The 22,028-nt window shown below is 32.1% G+C and overlaps 2 protein-coding genes across 15 annotated transcripts in view; both read right to left on the bottom strand.

The window, feature by feature from the left end:
* The window catches only part of LOC18110418 (uncharacterized), a 99,819-nt gene extending 89,857 nt beyond the window's left edge, over positions 1–9,962 (bottom strand). For 4 of the 14 annotated variants that reach the window (XM_052451348.1, XM_052451350.1, XM_052451360.1 and 1 more), the window contains exons 1-2: positions 9,374–9,962; positions 9,123–9,255 (exon numbers count right to left, since the gene is read on the bottom strand). In XM_052451348.1, coding sequence (XP_052307308.1) covers positions 9,123–9,255; positions 9,374–9,414 — 174 coding nt within the window. In that variant the 5' untranslated portion in view covers positions 9,415–9,962. Of the gene's footprint in view, positions 1–6,090; positions 7,090–7,332; positions 7,474–7,585; positions 7,731–8,610; positions 8,715–9,122; positions 9,256–9,373 lie in introns of all 14 variants that reach the window. The other 10 variants (XM_052451356.1, XM_052451358.1, XM_052451355.1 and 7 more) reach the window with 7 other exon arrangements.
* A 10,827-nt stretch (positions 9,963–20,789) lies between these two features.
* Positions 20,790–22,028, bottom strand: LOC112327031 (ethylene-responsive transcription factor ERF022). The gene has a single exon (XM_024598328.2). It carries the CDS (start codon positions 21,930–21,932, stop codon positions 21,366–21,368), a length of 567 nt encoding a protein of 188 aa, XP_024454096.2. The 5' UTR covers positions 21,933–22,028; the 3' UTR covers positions 20,790–21,365.

Here is a 22,028-nt window from a genome sequence, read left to right as displayed (position 1 = left end):
TATGAAGATAAAGTGTGTGACCGCCCTGCAAATCCAGTTTGCAGGTACCGATTCCAAGCACAGCAACATAAGCTTTATTTCTCATGTATATGTATCTACTTCCCTTTGGAATTCAACAAAATTTCATAAAGGTTGTTCAATCCCTTGCTATGTGGTCAGTTGCTCCTGAGTCTACAATCTAGAAAGTAAAAAATTCAGCAAGCATTAAACAACTACTAAAGTATAAGTTAGAAGGATGATTGCAGTTAAACATTACCTTTGGCTTAGTGTAATCACAAGCAAAGTGACCAGGTTTACCACAATTGAAACAATTTATATTCTTGTCTTTCTTACCGTTGTGTTTCCCATGCTTGCGCTTATGTCCACTACTACTTGCTTTTATCCCTCTCTTGCCATATTTGGGACCCTTAGCCTTACCCTTTTTTATATTTAGAGTCATATGTTCCACGCATCTTAGTTTCAAATATAAAAGCCTCGTTTATAGGCTTCTTAGCGTAAAGTCGATCTTCTTCAAGCTCAACATGACGAGCAACATCATCAAATGTCTTAATGTTGTCATTGTGGGTAAGGTTAACATACATGTGTTTCCAATTGCTTGGCAAAGAACGAATAACTGCTTGGACTTGTTGTTCATCAGTCATCTCACGCCCAACACCCTTTAATTCACTGATTATGTTAGACATGACTGTAAGATGCTGCCTCATCATCTGATTTTGGCGCTTCTTATAACTATCAAATTTCAGGGTTAACTGACGAAGTCTAGTAGTAGAGGTTCCTCCATACTGAATCTTTATTGTGTCCCAACAGATTGAGCTGAAAGATGCCTTTCAAAACGCAGCATTATATCATTTCTCATGTTGCTCAACATTAAAATGCGAGTTACACAATCCTTGCGTTTATGGGTTTGATATGCTTCCATATCAAGCTTGTGTTGAGCAGTGTTTCCTTACTCAGGTTCAGTCATCGGTCGTGTGATTGTTTCCAGCATTTCTTACTCTTACAGGAGATACTCAATCTTACGATGCCAAACATCATAATTATTTTCACTTAGTTTGTGTCCATGGTTCAAATCAGCAATTATACTCTTAGATGCAGCCATATTAAGCGTTATTGACACCAATTACAAATATTAGTATCTAGTACAATTTAAATGACATATATTGTCACTCCATTCTAAATTAAACAAATAATAATCTAACACATACAATATAAATGAAAAGAATGTTAAACACTTAATCAATTTCCATTTGTATGGTCTAATTATTATGGAAAATTTAAATAAATGAAAAATTATAGTTATTAGTTTCAACTAATAACTCCTACTAATCAGGTTGTAAATATTATCATTTATATGCATATAATGTAATTAAAACTTAAATTATATAAAATATACAGTTCACAATAACAACCAATTATCTTAAAGAAAAACTAAAAAAAATACAATATTAAGAATAATAAATTTCAGAATTATTTTATATTATAGGTACATAAGTAGAGTCTCCAATTACGTTATCTACTTCATCAAAGTCATCTCCTTCAAGTTCATTATACTTAAACCATACAATGAATTTAGCAGCAGCATCCAAACGACCTGTGCTTCTTTTAGCGCGTCGTATACCCTTTTAGGCATACTAACGTTCCCTCTCAAGCAGCATTTCATTAGCGAGATTGTTGAAGTCTAAGGATTCCAGCCTATATTCCAACGATAGTCGCACCGACATCCATTCCTCATGCAGAGAATTGAAAACGATTAACATTTAATGTTCCATTTAGAATTCATAAACATCATTCATAGCTAGTCTACTCATCCAATGATACATATAATCAAGTGCTCTTAAATTTTGTGAACAGGATTGAAGGCATAACTCAATAAATGATCAATTTGCTATTGTCTATCCACTATAATAAAATATTTCAAAAGTACATAAATATTATACTTAATATTTAATTAAGGCATGTATCATCATTTATGTTAAAAAAAAATTAACATGGAAATTAAGCAACTTATTTTAACAATGAATAAATTGCACCACAATTAAACAATTTATATTAATAATAAATTAATATTAATTTCCTTATTTATTTTTTTATTTTTCAATTATTAATGACAGTTTCCATTACCAATTCACACGATTAATTGGTAATTGTTTTTTATTTTTTAATAAACACATAGCAATTATACAACTACCATTTATTTTGCAGAAGGTCTTTTCTAATTAATGATAGAAAAGATAAAATCATAACTAAATTACTTCATAAAATTTTGTAAATCCAAGATTCAATGGAAGTATTCTTTTAACATAAAATTTACATCTAACATTTATATAGTAACAGATCTACTGCATAAAAAAATATTAAAAACCATGGCTTTGATACCAATGTAAAATCAAAAAGAAAACTTGCTTGTGAGAATTCATTTTCTTATCTCCGAATCGATTACTTCAGTGTCACTTCAATTACTAGAATCAAATTCATATTCCACGGTTCAAACGTCTTTATAAATCTTGTCAAAGTAATATAGAGAGTCTAAGATGGGAGAAGAGAAAGACAAAAATATTATTCAATAAATGAAAAACTAAATCTTTTCATATGAGTTATATCCCTTTTATATATAATTAGAGGAAGTGGTTACTTTCTTTAGTAACTCCTCTAAAAACTTCGATCAGACCCATCCATTATGGGTGGACCATGCCTAACCCAATAACCAACACAACTTGTTTAAGAAAATGAAATCTTAAGCATTCCTAACCTTTCTCTATCCCTAAGCATTTGTCTTCTTTTAAAAGACAACATTTTAGTGAAACATTAACCAATCCATTAAAGCTCGTTGGTTAAATATGATTTTCCAATATGAATGTTCTGCTAATATGACATATCCTACTGATGGGTAATTCAGTAAGGCGAAGAAAGTTCATAAGCGCATTTCTAAATGGACAATCACCATGAGATGAACATAAATAAAGAGGAGCACAAACACCTTGGGCTGGTGGGAGTAAATTTTCCTTCACCACAACTAGTCAAAAACAATACATGGGACCTTAGATGATCCAACAACAAAAGCTAATCAAGAAATTGAAAAGTGCATACTCCAGTGAGTGAACCTTAGATGATCCATCAACAAAAACTATAAGGATAAGATTCAAGATAGAACACATCCACTGATACTTGTTATAGAAACTGTTTTAGCAACATGTGCAAACAGCATACCGACTAGCCCTGGCAAACACTGTGAAATAAATTCTTGTCGCACAAGAAATACTCAAGATTCGGGTAAAGAACATTTAAGATAGTTGAATTTAGAAAATATAAAACCCACAAGAGATGTACGATGTGATCATGCAACTGACTTGGCAGATATTAAGAATGAGAAAATATTCAACAGGACACTTATTAATTTCCACGAAACTCACAAACAGCCTGAACCCGTTTCATTTCAACCACATTGGTGGATCTTTATCATTCTTTCTATATACACCATAATTTCTCAGTGAATTTAAGGGGGGGAGTGGTGGCAATTGATGCAGTCACTGGATAAGAAGCTAGAGTAACATCATTAATTCACTTTTGTGTGGCCATCAAATAAAAAATAACATAATATTTTCGACAGAAATGTTATGAAAAGCAGTGATAACATACCCAGGTGGGCTTCGCTCATCACCATCAAAATCTTGGCCCTCCATTCACGTTTAGGCTGTGTTTGTTTCCCGGAAAGTGGTTTTCAAGAAACTACTTTTCAAATTTTCCTGTTTTTGTTTGTCATTAAGAAATTTGGTCAACGGAAAACACTTTCTGATCAACGAAAAATACTTTACAGTCAAAGGAAAATTTAGCTTGGTTTCCAGGAAAGTGTTTTCCTTTTATTTTGGACGGAAAACACTTTCCGGAAGTTGTGAAAAATTTAGAAATGTCATATTATTTGTTGATTATATCAAATTTGGTCCTCAAACTTTTGATTGCTATATGTATTTTGTTTTAAATATTTGTTTTTCAAATTCATCCATTAGAATTTAATTTTTATATTAATTTTGGTCCTCATTTTTATAATTGTTATTTTCTTTTCCCTTATCATTTTTTAATTGAAATTTTTTATCTATCAAATTTGATCCTCATTCTTTTGATTGTTTCTTATTTTATTTGAAATAATTTATGAAATGTTAATTATTATTATTTTAATTTCTTCATCTTTTAATTTTTTTATTTTTTAGATTTGATTTCTGTTATTTTGATTATTATTTATTTTATTTGAGATAATTTATAAAATTATATTTTTTTTTTCCAATTTCATTCTCATTCAAATTTTTAATTTGTAAGATTTGTTCCTTATTATTTTAATAAACTTGAAAAAAATAAAACATTAATAAATTATTTTTCAGCTCATTTTCCATCACATAACCAAACACTGGAAAATGTTTTCCAACTTATTTTCCATTACACTACCAAACATCAAAAAATAATTTACTTTTCCGAAATTCACTTTCCAAAAAAAACTACTTTCCAGCAAACAAACGGGGCCTTAGATTTCCCAAGGTTTCATTTTCTGCATAACTGATGTAGAAGATTCTCACTAGGATTACAATAGGTAATTGAATGTTGTAGTATTATTTATTAATCAATAAACATTAATATATATATACACACACATACGTGATATTTTATATTGTATTAAAAAAATCTAAATATTTTATAAATATATTTATATAATATAAATATATATTTCGACTTAGATTCGGATGGGTTTCAAGTCAGGTTTTGATAATATGTATATCCTATCTATTATTAATCAAGTCCAAAAATACTTATCCATTCAGGTCAGGTTAGGTTGGTATCGATCAGATTCTGATTAAATTTCCATCCCTAATTTTTACTCCCTTCTTTTTTATTCTCTCATCAATTTAACTTAAACTTTCACTTGAGAGACAATTAAATTAAGAAGTGGGTTTGAGAATGCAATAGCTTCTATTTTTAAATATTTTTTAAAAATATATTTATCTTAAAAAAATCAAATCAATATTTTTTAATATTTTAATATACTGATATAAAAAAATAAAAAAATCATATTAATACATTTTAAAGAAAAAATATTTTTAAAAACCTAACATTTTTAAAAACACCCACTAAAAAAACTCGGCGTCTTAAGCTTGAAGCCAAAGAAGAAACTTACATAAGCTGAGTCTCAATTAGACTATAGTGATAAGGGTCTATTTTAGACTTACATGGTAGAATAAGTTTCTATCTCTTAAAAAAATTAATTTGTTTTTTTTCTATTTTAAATTAAATTTTTAGTGTTTTTATATTGTTTTTATATGTTGATGGTAGAAATACATTTTAAAAAATAAAAATAAAATATTATTATGATGTATTTCTAAACAAAAAGTATTTCAAAAAATAATCATTACCAGAATACCAAGCAAGTTGTAATTAAAAGCTTACCCATGTTTTGCATGTTAAATTATTCGAAAATTGGTAAATTCCTTATTTAACTGCAATTAATTTCTCTTTTGTGATACCATTGGCTCGGGAAAGAAAATAAAAATAAAATAAAAAACAAATACCATTTATCCTTGAAACTCAGAAAATGGAGAAAACTAATCTTCATCCTAGTCTTTAGTCGTTTCCTCTAAATGATTTGTACGGAAGTGTCATCAATTAAATTATCTAAAATTATTCTTAACTTTGGATCAAGCATAACTTAGATCTTCAACTTTAATATTTTTTTTTTTAATAATTCGAGTCCCTCAAATTATTTTTTAGTAAAAGATAAATAAATAAAGTTTTTATTAATTTTGACCGTATATGATATTATAGTTTAAAAAATACATGTACGATAAAAATAAAAATAAATAAACAGAGACTCAACCTTCCTACAACACAAAGAAAAGCAGTCTACATAGTCATCAATGTAGCTTTCGGACATGTTTTTGAGTAATATTAAGGAATCAAATGATCTTCTTTTTTCTTTTCTTTTTTTTCCCTTTGTGCATTTTAAAGAATAGAAAGAATGCTAAGTGAGCTATCTAATAACCTAATGCCGTCTTTTTATCTTCCCTTAAGAGCTGCAATCCGAGCTGCCAATTCATCACAATCTGGGAGGTTGGGATGCACACGACCAGTCATTATATCCGGCTCTGCTGAAACAGCTCGACCAAGCCTTGTTGTTCCTGGTTCTCGCAGGCTTGATGTTCTGCCAGTTGGAAGAGTTAATTCGGATATTACACTTCTGAGCCTTGAGGTTTTAGCAGCATCATCACTTGCTTGGCTTGAAGGAGGAGGTTTTATACAAGGACTCGATTTGCTCGGTTCATGAGGTGAGTCTTTCTTACCGTAATGCATCAAAAGTCCATCCTTTACCTTTTCTTCTTCATCCCTTTCATCATCATCTGTTTTTAGGATTCTAGAACCTCGTCTAGGCTCTTCTTGCTTCATTGCACTTGATTTAGTCCTGGCAGACTCATCGCTTATACTGCCAACCCTTTCACGACCTGGCGGTGGCTTCAACGGTCTTTCAATACTGCCAAAATTTTCGTGTCCTGGTTGTGGCTTCAATGGTCTACTTCTGACTGATCTCGGTTTGGGCTTGGTTTCCTTGATCGAGTCATCTGGATGATTTGCTTCCTCTGCAGCAATTTTATCATTTGGTTGTAGGGTTTCTTCGATCTTGCTTTCTTTCTCAATTGTTGTTCTGCGGTAAGGGGGAGGAATAAATCTATAGGGAATGGGCTTCTTGCTATCTACTTCATCTTCTGAAACACTTCCTACTGAACTTGAACTAGCTAGTAGGCTATCTTGGTCAGTGCTGTCTCTCCTGCTGACTGAAAACACTTCATCTTCACTGCTGCTTTGCAGTTTGTATTTTTCATCACTGGCATTCTGTCTTCCTCGATAAGTGAAAATCCTTTCATCATCTCTTTCCTGGAAGGTATGCTCCCTCTTGTCATGTACTTTGTTGGCCAAGTCATGGCTGTCTCTTTTTGTGCAAGCATCATCCTTGTTCTTTACCCATTTGTATCCGTCATCATCATTCAAGCTAAAAGCGTCATCCTTGCTCTTCTTCGGCTCATATTCATCATTATGTTCATGCCTATGCTGGTCCTGCAAAAAAAAAAGGCCATGCTTGTTCTGATTATGAATCGGACAGCAGATCTTCAAATGATTTCAAGCAGTAAAGCATGTAATGTCCAAAAAGCATGCTTGGAAGGAAACTTGGTCGGAGACACAAGTGACAAGGCTACCTTAATTAGCAGAAAATATATTTTGACACTACATTTCCAAAATCTAGTCCATTTCCCTTTTCAGTATTGGCATATAATAACTGGGATAATCCAGGAAGCTTACTTGTTGAGGCGGAGGTGGTTTAAAGAGTTTCTGTTCCAAAGACTTTGAATTCCATTCTATGGAGAACTCTAGTGCTATGTCGTGCATTAATTGAAGCTTCATCTCTTCTGTGATAGACTTCGGCTTCAACATGTCAACAAACTGCACATCAGTAATCGGCCACATCAGTACAAAAACCAAGATGATCCCCATAAATAGGCCCGGGCCTATATGATTTATTAGTAAATAATGAAGATGAACTATCTGTTATGACCTCTTTATTAACTAATGCTTCAAGAGGAGGTCCATATCTATTAATGAATTCAGAACGAAGATCTCGCAGCTCTGGAAATTCAGAAAATCTTGCTGCAGCATATATTAGAGATTGCACAGCTTCTTTGCATTCCTCGGGGCATTCCCTGAATCAAAAAAGGAAAGTAGAAAGCACGTGTGAATGACATACTAAAAACAGTCGATTTGAAAATGCGAACTGAGAGCATGAAAGGTACTGAAAGCCAAAGATTTAGAAACAAGTCAGCTTGAGGTCTCACAATACTATCATAATAGCATACGACAAACTAATTCTCCTAATTAATCCAATGGTTATCTTGAGGGCACAAAACTAAAGTTCCTTTTTGTTTTAATTTTCTGTTGCTACAACTAGTATTTTCACTGATATTGCCTTTTCCAGAGGCCAGTTCCCAAAAAAATTAGCTCCTGCCACCCCCAGTAACCTGTGTCTACTGGTAACAAAATTCATAGAAACTGGTAAAAGATTTCATAGATACTGGCAAAAAATTAGAAGTCTTCGAGGTTTTGATAGATATCAGGTAGGAAGCATTAGCTCTGCGGCAAACAGGTTTGATCAGTTTCACGGAGCTTCACTTTTATAGGAAAAAGGAAACAGGTTAATTGAAAGTGCTTATGTTTGTCTTCCATATTCAATCAAGATCACGTAACATATATTTAAAGCATAATTTACGTGGTACATAGCACATATCATGTCGTAGCAGAAATTCGAGAAGTACTGGAAGCACTAGCATTAGTTGATTACAGCTACTACACATGGATTATTGACTCTTCCGGCCTGTGCTTTTCCTTACCATTCCTTGAAAACATTCTGTGTTGTTCTTCAATTATTATTATTTTTCGGTTAGATGACTGCATTAGTAATTTACATTCTCTCTAATTAATTGGCTGCATGTAATAAAGAATATGAGAGAGATGATGCAAGAAAAGAAAGAATTGATAAACAATAAAAAATAGGTAGTCAAAAGCATGTTGAATAGCAAAGCATACTTCTGTTTGTTCATAAGGGAAAGATTGCCCGAGATGCAATCACAGAGCTGCTCAATGAAATTGTAATAGATTATCATGTTTTGCTCAGCCAGAAGCCCTTCTGCCTGCACAATGAAAACAAACTGTTTACCATTTCAAGTCTCAACCAACGACTAAGAAGGTGCTTGTGGAATGGAAGGTATGAACAATACAAGAGCTGCATGTCATGTGAATCAAGGCAGCAATGACAGATTAGCTTAATAAACTAGAAAACGTCATGACAAATGTGCCGTATTAGTCCTGCAAGGATGCCATGTTTTCTCTACAGAAGCAAACAACAGAAAATAAACAGCTACGTATCTGCCAGATGACTGATATAAACAAAACAGATAAACCCATCAAGAAAGTGACTGGAAATGTGCAAATTAATGACACTAAAAACTCAGGCTACCGCATCATTAAAAACCCACGAAAAATCAATTTGACTCCAGCCGATTAATGTAAAAGAAATTGGGGAAAAAAGAAAAACCAACCCTGCAAAAAGCTTTGTAAGCATGATCAGTTCTGATGAGATCAGCCATATCATTCTTTAAGTACTTTATCACACTGTTCTTCTTCTTCTTTAATGCCTCAAGGCGTGTCTTTGTTATCTTTACAGATGTCTTGCTGCAGTAATCAAGAAAAACAAAAGAACCATCCAATATCAGTCAATGAAACAGAGCTCTATCAATAAAACAGAAAAGAATAAAAGATAAAAAAAATAATAATCAGGTCTTTAATATACCATTTTGTATAGAAGTTGGACCTTGTAAGGCAGTCAAACATTTTGATCTCTACAAGCCTTCAACAAATCACAAAAAAAAAAAAGGGAAGAGAAAGAGGTTCTGTCTTTATATTTTCTTTTCGTTAATGGTTTCTACTTTCTGGGTTGCTCTTTGAAGCAATGATGAGGTGATAAGATTAACAGAGATGCAGAAATGGGCATCAAGTAACATCAAGAATCTGCATTAATGAACCCAAGAAGCAAAGAAATGCAAAACTTTCTAGGGGGAAAAAAGCAAGAATTTAGAGAAGCAAAACCGAGGAGATTGGTATTTATCTTTTAATTCTATGAAAGGGAAGAAACAAAGAAATGAGCTGCTCTAAATCAACAAGATACAGGCTCTCAAAGGCAGGAATTTTTAGCTTGGTTTTAGAGAGAGAAATCCTTGAATGGACATATATATATATATATAGGGAGAGAAAAAGGAGTGGTTCAGGCAAACAAGAATCCCTGACTTGGCAACGAGGAAGCTCGAAGGCTTTTTTTAGGGAGGATGCGGAAAAGGAGAGTGCCCTTTTTTGAGAGAGAGAAGATTTAGCCACGCAGGATTCTCTATCTTCCCCGGCATAAGATTTTGCGCGCCGTTTCGTTCTGAACCATGTTCTTTAACTTAGTAAAATTACCTATAAGACCCCTGAAACTCATCTATTTACGTACAATTTATCCGTCAACTTATAAGATCATTTTCTACTGATAATGGACCTTTTCCTTCTTCTTTTTTTAATTTAAAAAAATATATAATTATATATACTGTCAATAATCCATTTCCCGAGTCATTTTAATTTGCAAGGACAGCTGCTTCTTGCCATAACATTAGCTGAGTTAAATTTGCTGTTCTTAGAGGGTGATTTTGGCACATACTTTGGCAGCAAGAAGGAGGACGACATAGCCCTTCACTCTCTCTGGTCTCTCTATCATTGTTTAACGGGCATGCATGAAAAATATGTCAAGAATCTGTCTCCCAAAGCAATAGGGCCTAAAGATATGCTTCACAATTTTATTTTTAATAATACAAGGCGCGCAGCAAAAAACAGGGAAAAAATAAATTAAATAGTCTTAATTGGGATCCTTCTAAAATATTGAATATTCTTATAATAGTTTTATTAAGCTTTGGTAGATGTATTTATGTTATCTAAAAAACCAAAACCAACATCATTGGTTGTTGACGTAAAGTATGCCACATTTTGTAGTAAAAGAATCGATATTGAACAACCATGCGAGGTATAGTTCAACTCGTTAGTTCTGAATTTGTTCCTTAAAGATCACTAGTTCGAGTTCCACAAACTTCATGGCTATTGGAGACTTACATGGTCGTTAACTTCAGGGCCCGTGAGATTAGTCGAGGTGCACGCAAGAAATAAATTATAAAAAAATCAATATTAAAAGAATACATGCTTATATATCAAGAAAGAAAGGAATCTTATTAGTTACTTCCTGAACTCACCTTAAAGAAAGAGACAGACACAAAGAAAAAAGAGAACATAAAACTCATGACCTATCAAAAGTAATAAGAATATCTTTATTTATGATTTTTTTAATTATATTTACTTTTTTTCATAGATATTTAAAGTAATTACTAGTTATTTTCGAGTAGTATAAAATTTCAGGGCTAACTTGGTGCTTGGGCTCCAAGGATTAGATAATTTAGTCAAAACTGATTTTTTTGACCTTTTAGCTTGCTGGCAAACGCCTGTTTCCACATATGTAAACATAGAATTAGCTAAAGAACGACATCTGTACTTGCCTTGTAAGTGTTACAGCTGGCATTATTTTAGGCTGAAAATAAGGATATCACAAAGGAGATCCATGTGGCAAGCAGGGACTCTAATTAACAACGGCGTTGCTTCCTTAATGATAAAACCGTGATTCGGCGGCGACAACCAAAATGATATGACTGACAGCTGTGAACAACAAGCAGATGGCATAGCCCTTTGCCAGGTAGTTATGTTTTCGTGTTTTATTTATTTATTCCTCCCCGGCTAATTTAAAGACCAAGTAGAATGCATCTAAATGCATCTAAACTTATGGATAGCTGCTCTGATTATGATTTTAAAAAAAAATATTTTATAAAAAATATTTTTAGTTGAGGTTAAATAAAAAATAATTTAATGTATTTGGTTAAGAATGCTTTTTAAAATGAGGTTATAAAATAACTATAAAATATATATATTAATATTAATGGTTTTAAATTTAAATATTGTAGATTTAACTACTACTATTATATCATAAAATAAATAATATTTTATATAAAATATTTTTTATTGTTCCATTAAACTATCTACAATTTCATTACGTACAAAATTTATCCGATAAGAACTACAGTTTCCATGATTTTTTTAGCGTGTAATAAAATTAGATAAAATATTATCAGGAATAAAATTGAGATTAAAGTGCGAATAAATTTAATTTACTCTAAACTAGTTTTTTTATAAAAAAAAATTACAGTTCACGTAAACATAAACAGTGCGAGTGAATTAAATTCACTGCACTGGTTTTTCGAAAAAAAAAGTACTATTCACTTATGAACAGTGCAGAGAAAGAAAAGCAGCCGAGAGCTGCTTTGAATTTAACTGCGTTTTAAACGCAAAACTCAATAGGCCCCACCAGGAATAAATTGCATTTTGAATGTTACCAATCAATTATTTGGCTCTGGTTGCTTCAAACACAGAAGCAACCACGCAAACAAACGGACTGATATGATTACTTATTATGATTAGTTTAGCATAATAAATTTAGTTTATAAGCATAGAATATTATAACTCAAGGTAAACCTGTAATCAAACAAAATTAGCATAAGAGTTGTGTAATTAAATACTGTTGTTGTTGAATACTGCGAACGAAGTGAGTTGTGAGGTTCATGCACAACTTGTTTGCTAAGCATGTCTTCCTTTCTTTTCGTTTTCTTTCTTCAAAAGCCAGAAAGTAAGTGATTGTGTACCTAGTTGTATATAATTGTGTCCGAGTTAGATCATTTAGGACACTTGGTGTCATGCTTTTATTCCCTGTTCCTTCTAGAAGACGATGAGGAAAAAGGAAAATAAAATGAAAGTAAATGGTCAACGTTCGCGGCCGGCGCTGGAGTACTGCCTCCTCCATAACTGGTACCGGTGCCGTTACCTATGCTGCTGATATAATTAGCGGTATGAGTAGTTATAATTATTTTTTAAAATATTTTTTATTTTAAAATATATTAAAATAATATTTTTTTTATTTTTAAAATATTATTTGGAAACGTTGTGCAAACCATGTTTTCATGAGATTAATGTTTTTTACTTTACTTTACTTTACTTTAATTTTTTTATGTTTTCGGATCGTTTTTAATGTGCTGACGTTAAAATTAATTTTTTAAAAATAAAAAAAAATATTATTTTAATACATTTCTAAAATAAAAATATTTTAAGAAACAATTGATAGTATATTCTTAAACTCCCTCTAAAATTTATTTTGCATATATATATATGATTCAAGAAAGAAAAGTATTGAAAAAGATGAAGGAATTAATCGGAGGCATATTGGAACATGGGATTTCAATGCCTGGTATGTACATGGTTCGATTATTTTAGTCAACTGACCATGAAGTCAATGAGACGAATCATAAAGTAATTATCTATTGATAAAGAGAATATTATTGATGAATTAATATTTCTAATTAATATATGACCATGAATTTAAATTCAGTTATATACTTCTTAGGATTGACCTAAAGTCGCGTGATATACGTGTCAAGGGTTTACACGTGGCAATTCTCCTTAATTTAATTATTATCTGGTATTTATTTAATAAAACTAGGAGCTTAATTGACGTGACAGGAATTTTAAGAGCAGCTGGCAATGAGTTTGTTATGACTAGAAGGAAGAGAACCTTACACAAGTAGTTGAAACTTGAAAGGATATGAAAATGTGATGCTTCTGTTACACTCTACTGGTTTGCTTTAAAATACAGTTTTTATCGGAAAATTTATAAAATTTAAATAAAATTTAAATTTATTAATAATATTTAATTTATAACTTCATGATTTTTCTCAATTCCTTCCTTATTTTTTTCTATAACAAACCCCTTTCAATTTTATCACGAATCAACTTTCCGCTATAAAATTTTTAATGATTCATTTTTAATATGAAAATAAATAATAATTAAAATAATAAATTTAAAAATAGTGGTAGTACTGAAAATAATTTCAATGATGGTACAGAATGAAAAAGAAATAGATGTTGGGTTATGATAATATTTTGAATTCAAGTTGAAAAGTCCAATAGTTGGAATATATCGTCAATGATACAACTTTATGAATGTAATAATGATTTTTTAAAAAAATATTTTTTATTTAAAAGCATATTAAAAAACATTTTTAAAAATATATTAAAAAAATTAATGGATGATGTGATTTTTTTTATAAGAAAATTGATAATAATTACTGTTTATAAGGAAATCCAAGTCATTAGTTTCAGAATTAATGATATATATAAATATATAGTGCAAACTAAGCTTTTGTGCTCACCAAATTTAGTTCACTTAATTTCTTCAACATGTCTTTACTTGATTGGATCGGGAATAGCATGAAAGATATTCAATGGTCTATCTGGTTATGGAGAAATAAATCCATTTTGACTCTCAATTTGTTCCACCCCAGGATCTAGTTAACTATCTCATTTTTAAAGGGAAGGAGATTACAGAATCTGAGAAAGTTGAGAGACTGATTCACTGGGCAGCCTCCTCATTTGTCTGGATCATTAAGATCAATGCTGATAATGGGCCAATGCATGCGTAGTTTCGTTAATTCGAGCAACTGAGGGGATTGTTCTTCATTTCCAGTACTCAACTTGGAGGATTTCGTTATAATATTAGCGTCAGCTCAATCACTAGAGGAGAATTATATCCATGTTTGGTTAGATTCAGCTTGGCAAAGAGTTTTCAAGTAGGTAGAGTTGGAATCCGATTCTTCTTCACCTGCAATCTCTCTTATCAAAGGAACTACACATGCTGACAATGTTAATGTATATGTGGATAGGCCGTAGTGTCTCGACTGTTGGGACCTAGTAATCGGAACCGAGCCAACAATCTCTGTTTGTTTAATTCGAGCAACTGAGGGGATTGTTCTTCATTTCCAGTACTCGACTTGGAGGATTTCGTTATAATATTAGCGTCAGCTCAATCACTAGAGGAGAATTATGGGGTATATATCCATGTTTGGTTAGATTCAGCTTGGCAAAGAGTTTTCAAGCAGGTAGAGTTGGAATCCGATTCTTCTTCACCTGCAATCTCTCTTATCAAAGGAACTACACATGCTGACAATGTTCATGCTGATCGAAGAGCCAGTAGCTGTGCAGTTTGGTTCGCAAATCACGCCTTCTCTCTACAGTTAGCATCCACCATTTTCATTCTGTGCCTTCTTGGATGTTACTCCATAAGATGCGTAGACTTGAATGAAGGCTTCATCGTTTCTAAAAAAAGAAATCTCTCATTATAAGAACAACAGAGCACTAGTCAATAAGGTGATGGTTCAACGTGACTCTCAACAATCAATATAAAGACCGATAAACCTGACAAAAAACCTCCGAAAAAGAAAAAAGATCCTTCGTTCTACATAAGCACAAAGCAACTCCCTATGTAGCCTATGATCTCATATCATTTTAGATGCTGAACGCATTCCTTCTATAATGTCTAGCCCACTTCACCGCCTCGGGAAAACATGAGGGCTCATGGTTTTTTCCTGTGATATGGCCCAAGAGAGCAGGGCACGCAAACAACGCACGTATATATACACAATTATAAATTGTTGGGATGAAGCTTTGTTGGATTGGAGGTGAAAATGATATTGATAATTTTTATGGTTTGGGTTCATTGTTGATTGGTGGTGAAAATTAGATTTGGATTTAGGTTAAAGATAGTAATTTGGTGTTTTTTAAGTTTGACAATATGCTTATTGATTATGTTATTGTTGTTAATATGAGAGTATGAATTGAATTTAATGAGTTTTTTTTATGTGAATTAAAAAGTAGTTAGTTTTATTTTTAAATTAATTTTAGCAATTTGAGAGGGTTTTTTGATGTATATATTAGCTGTCAAATTAGTGAGGTTATTGTTATTAATATGAGGTTGTGAAATTGATTCGAGAAATTAATAGGTTTAGGTTATATGAGAGTAAATTTTGAGGTTTTTTATTGTTTTGATGGTGTAATTATAAAATATATTAGGATGTTAAAATATTTTAGAAATTCTTAATTTAATTTTATGGGTTCTTGTTTAATTTTAATAATTTAAATATTTAGGTTATGTGGGAATAATAATTTTTGGAATACTTTTTTATTTATTTTTATTTTGAAGTGCAATTTGCAACTTACAATTGTCCATATAAATTTCAAAATAAATAAATAAAATATTAGTTATAAATAGAATCAGTTGGTTTGCGGCATGAATTATTGATGCGTATTTGCAGATTTTAAAATTTTAGGTAGTCTCTCTTACATAAGAAAAAATGCTATCAATTTTATTTTTTTAAAATAAGATATAGTGATAATGTTATTATTTTTTATAAAAAATTATATAGCTGATGAAGTAAAGGTCATTAAAGAATAGTATGGACATGAGCATTACTGGTTCTTCTAGCAGCACTTCTGATGGGCATGAGCTGCTAGGTGCCAACCATGACGAGGCATCTCAAGCACAAACTCTATCTCTTGATGCAGGCTCATCGAGTGCGAATGCGACTCACAAAGGAGGTGTTCCTTCTAAACATGATGTATACTTTAGGAAGTATATTTCTCATTGGAAGCTCAATCATAGCATGTAAGTTTGTTTTCTTTTCCTACATGATAAAAAAAAATAAACAACAATGAATAAAGATTGAATAATAAATTTTAATGAACAAGTGGAAATTCAGGTTTATAAATATTAAAGTTACTTGCACAATAACATTGATGATAAAATCATTGATGGAAGTACTTTTGTTTCAACATAGTAAGATTTTCCAAAATCCTGAATGGAAGCCAATGATTGATGTTTGGTTCAGAAAGTTCAAGGTTAGTATATATATAAACAATTGTTTTAATCTTTAATTCAATTAGTTTTATAATTTTAATAAACTAATTATTTAATGAAATTGACATGTAAGGAAAAATTATATTAGGAAGAGGCTGACAACGGCCAGGAGAGTGTGAGAGAATCACAACGCCACTAGGTAAGATTGAATTCAAATTGTGATATTAAATTTTTTTTTCATAATCTTAACAGATAATTTTCTTATATGAACCAGGTTGCATGATTTTTGGTACAGGGCCCATAAAATATCAAAAACAAATGCAAAAGATAAAGGCTAGGAAAACGTGGCCGTATGGAGAGATTTAAGACCTTCACATGTCTCGGAGGGTATTTGGGATGTTTATATCCAACACGTGATTTCTGAGTGTTTCTTGTGGCTGTAACAATCCTGTTCAGAGAATCAAACTAAGAAGATTCATGGTTTCATAACCACACACATTGGTGGATCTATTTTGTTCGTTTTGCATGCAAAGTGGATGGTAAGATTCTGTTTTATATGATATTTTTTTAAAAAAAAAGGTTGTATTACATGAAAATATTTAACTAACAATAGATTCCTTTTACATGCTATGGTGCTTGAGCATGATCCAAGACCAATGGATCTCTTTGTTGGAACCTATATGTGAATGGAGGACTATTGGAAAATGGGTGCATCGACTCATAAATAGCTGAGCCCGGGAATTCTTGGTAAATTGGATTTCAATTTTTTTAAATTATTTTTTTTTCTATATTTGCTGACTTGTTTTTTTTAGGAAACATATAACAATGAGGACAATTCTTTGACCCATCCAGAACTCGATCTAGATTTATAGTTGGAGGTTGGATCTACCGGTGGATCCAATAGAAATCGGGTTTATGGTATCTCCAACACTATAGCCTAGGATATGTATAGTGTCTTGATTGTTGGGACCTAGCAATCAGGATCGAGCTAACAGTCTCTCATTGTCTGTGTTTGGTACTGTGGTAGCTGTTGTGGTTGTAGTTTGAAAAACGTTTTATAAAAAAGTACTTTTTGTTGAGGTTGGTTTGAAAAAATATATGTTTGGTTAAAACTGTGGTTGAAATTGAGGTTGAACAAAAATTAGTTTAATGTATTTGGTTACAAGAATACTTTTCAAATTGAGGTTATAAAATAACTAAAAAAGATTGATAGTTTTAATTTAAATATTATAGATTTAACTACTGCTATTACATTATAAAATGAATAATACTTAATATAAAATATTTTTTATTGGTTCATTAAACTATATAGAAATCTGAATACTTAAAACTACAAATTGTTTGATCTTTTGTTATTTTTTCCGAAAAATCACAATCTCTGGTTGTTTTCAATATGATCATTGTTAAGAACACTTATTTTGTTAAAAATACTATTTACTGCACTTCGGACCCTTTCATTGGCTCAAACCCTGGCATTGATATTGAAAATATCATCATCCACAGTGGACCCCATATCAAATTGGTTTGAAGAACATGAGAGAGCTCTCACTTCTTTTTCACTCCCTGACAAAAACTTCACTAGTTACCACGCAGACGCAGGTAGAGCAGCTTGGAGCTGCTTTCAGCGAAACGCAGACGCGTCCGTAAATTTTGGTAGGTCCCATTAACAGTAAACAATGGTTTATCATTTACCAAACAATTGATACCTGCGGTGGCACATAAACGTGGAAGCTACCACGCAGCCAGACGCTCACTAAGTGATTGTACATGAATAGGTTCAAACTGAGGCGACCCAATTTAGAGTTGAGATGACCTGACTTAAAGTTGAGACAACCCAACTGAGAGATAAATTGAATGTCATTGAGCAGCTGTTAGTAACCCTTACGGGTACCTGTGCTCCACCTTGTTGCCCTTTTAGTTCCGGTGAAGATTTGTCTCTGTCTCCTCCTCCAACTTTTGTTCAATAAATAGTTAAAGTGTATTTAATAATATTTTTAATTTAATACTACAAATTTTATTTTTAATTTTAATTTAATTCTTTTTAATTGTATTGTTATTTTTTTTCAATAATTACATATAATATTAAAGAAATTACCGACGGACTTTTAAAAACCAACAGATTTACCGAGGGGATAAGTACTTCGGAGAGTTCCAGAGAGTTGGAAAAAAATTATAGAACTTGTCACTATTAGATGTAATTCTCCAAAGGATTAATTCCAGATGTAAAATGCATATAATCATTGATGGATTTACCAATAATTTATTATGTTAGTAATATGTCATAATCACCGATGGATTCACCAACAAAATTAATATCGGTAAATGTTTTTGTTTGGCGTGCTTATTCTTTCTGTAAATTTATCAGTGATTATATTATCAACAAATTGATCGACATAATGAAAATTACCGATGATATGTTTTCTAACGACATGATTACATTCGTTATCCCGTCTATAATTTTATTTTAGACTGAATCAATGTTTAAACACCAACTAAATATTTCGTCGGTGATCTATGATTTTCTGGTAGTGCAATTAGGTTAAGTGGAGTTTTTTTTTTTTTTGAGTTTTCTTATTAGAAGACTAATTTCATCCATTATAATTTGAATGTTATGCACATCGAGAAAAATGAGATTGATAACATTTTTAATATGATGATGGACGTGAAAGGAAAAACAAAGGACAATATGAAAACTAAATTGGATTTACCTTTGTATTGTGATCGTGACATTATAGAGTTAATTAATGATGGGTTCCATATTGTAAAACCCAAAGTCATCTTCACCTTAGACAATAATGGGCAGCTTTTTGTCTATGAATAGCTAAAGAGTTTATAATTTCCTGATGGTTATGCATCAAACATAACTAGATTAGTGAATTTAGAGAAAAACAAATTATATGGGATGAAAAGTCATAACCGTCATATGTATATGCAAATACTTATTCTTATTACTTTTCGTGATTTATTTCCAAAAAAGACATGGGATGCACTAACAAAGATTAGTCACTTTTTTTCAGGATATTTGTTTGAACAAATTGAATACCCAATATTTAAAGTCGCTTTTAATAAATATCAATGAGACCATTTGCAAATTTGAAATGATCTTCCTTTTTTTCTTCTTTGACTCAAGGGAGTATCTACCCATACATTTCACATATGAGAAAAATATTAGAAGGTCTTGTGTAGTATGGTTGGATGTATCCATTCAAAATGTAAGAGATGACATCCTAAGTAATTGTCCATTATTTTTTTCAACATTTAATTATTTATCTTCAATTACTTTCATGCAAATACTTATTCAACCTTAAGAGAAATGTTAAAAACAAAACTCATGTTGATGCTTTGATATGTGAGGCTTATATTATTAAAGAGATTTCAATATTTACCTCATATTATTTTAAGCCTCACTTGAGAATAAAAATCAATCACATTTCCAGAAATTATAATGATGAAGAACTGTCTTTGAGTGAGAATTTATCAATATTTTACCACTCTGGATGACCATTATAAAAAAACCAGTGATAAAAAGATATTTGACAAATATTGAATTTAGACAAGCACATAATTATATATTATTTAACTGTGATGAATTGAGACCTTTTTTTTAGTAAGTCATTCTTAATTACATAGAATTTCCATTAATTATACTAAATTATAAGATTGATATTTATACTAAATTTAATAACTTTCTTTTAGGGAACATTATCGATTGTTGTTATCCTAGAATCTAAATGCCAGTAAAGCTCAATTATTCTACTTACAAGAGGAATAATTTACTATATGATTTAAAACACATGTTGGTGTTTAATAATTGATAACTTCAAGTTTTTGAATTAGTTATGTTATTTATTTGTTCGTTTATTGTTGTTAAATGTAAACAAATGTTCAACAAGGGTGCAAAAGAGTTGATTGAATTGCGACATTATAGTTTGTAAGATAATATTATTTTTATTCAAATATTATTCACATAATACTAATAGAGAAATTAGAGTTTATTCTCATCCTATTTATGTAGAAATAAAAAAAAAATGGTAGACTTTTCCCTTTTAAAGTTCAAACAGTTCAATTTAAAATGTTATGATGAAGAGCTATAAAACTCAATTGACAAGGAGAGAATACCTTAAAATAACCCAATTTCTTGGTAGGGAGACAACATGGCAAACGATTGCTGCCAAGCGGTCACCTAACCTTAGCGTTCTGACCACCACCCAAGTGGGTTATAAATCAAGGTATAGATTTTCCCCTTTTTTCTGCTCAACGCGGACTTTAGTCTACATAATCCAAGCATCCTATTATCTACATAATCCAAGCATCCTATAATCCAAGCATCCTATTATCTACATAATCCAAGCATCCTATTACATACATCCTGTCTCTCGTCGTTTACACAGGATATCTTAAATGAGAGACACTTCCTGCTTTCTGCAGAAAAAAGTTGAGCCTCCGACCACGATATTACATACATCCTCTCTTTTGTTCTTATAACTCTATCCATCTGCATCGGTACAGTGATCAAATTTTCATACAGAAAGATGTATGTATTGATTACAATATTCAAGTTGGATTTTCTAGCACCAAAAAAAAACAAAAAAGAAATCAAGTTGAATTAGCTCGAATAATTATCCATTAAGCACTCGAATGGAGTTAGGAAGCTTCATTTGACGCAGAAGTTCTTATATCTTCTACACTGAAACAAAAACACTGCACTCTTGTGAAAATTAAAACAGAAATAAAGCACACCGAAGCTCTCTTTAACATCTTTTACGCATCAAAATGAGCCGATAAAAAACTACAACTCGTTCCATGCGTAGTAATAAGCATTATCGCCATCCAATCCTCCGAAAATGTCTTCGACTCTCTGCCCAAAAAGAAATGGATGATGCTGCAATAGCGTAGGTAGTGAAATTAAGAATTAGCCTGGTATTTAGGTGAAGAACCCCTTATAATATAGGATTCTTGTTGTTTAATCAAGTATTTAGTAGTAACCCCAAATGGATTCTTGTTGAATTTCCTCCCATTCACTATATCCGACACCAATTTCGTTCTCCATAGCCATCGGCTCTCCCGTCAAAAGAGACTCAGCCAAGTACTCCGTCCACATTTTTGGCGAGTCCAGTGGTGCTTCGTTAATAGCTTGAATTTGGCTCGGTGACAACCCCACTCTAACAGGACCAAAACCACCATCACTAGTAATAGAGCCACAGCTTACAATATCCGAGCATTTTACTGGTCCACTAAACAGCAAAGCTGCCTCCCGTGCTGCCGCTTGCACGTCCTCCGCTCTAGAACTGGCTGGCCGGGGGAGGCTATCTTCCATTTCAGGAAAATTCAGCTGTGCCCCACGTCCCCTAAGGTGCAATGCTGCCACATCATACGCGACCGCAGCCATTTCAGGCTTCTCATAACTTCCGAGCCAAATTCTTGTTTTCTGACCAGGCTCCCGGATTTCGGACACCCATGTCCCCCATTTTCTTTGCCGAATACCTCGATATCTCGGAGTACTAATCTGATCAGCATGGGCGTCCCTGCTTCTTCCTTCCATTGTGCCCCACAAATTAGTGTTTTGACGACTGATCGATGCTGTAAATGGCGCCAATGTACCGGTACGAAGATGATTTTGGTGCTGGATAGTGTGATG

The sequence above is a fragment of the Populus trichocarpa genome, chromosome 3 (assembly GCF_000002775.5).
Source record: "Populus trichocarpa isolate Nisqually-1 chromosome 3, P.trichocarpa_v4.1, whole genome shotgun sequence".
NCBI lineage: Eukaryota > Viridiplantae > Streptophyta > Magnoliopsida > Malpighiales > Salicaceae > Populus > Populus trichocarpa.
The sequence above is the reverse complement of the archived record's forward strand: the minus strand, read 5'-3'. Positions and strand labels throughout refer to the sequence as shown.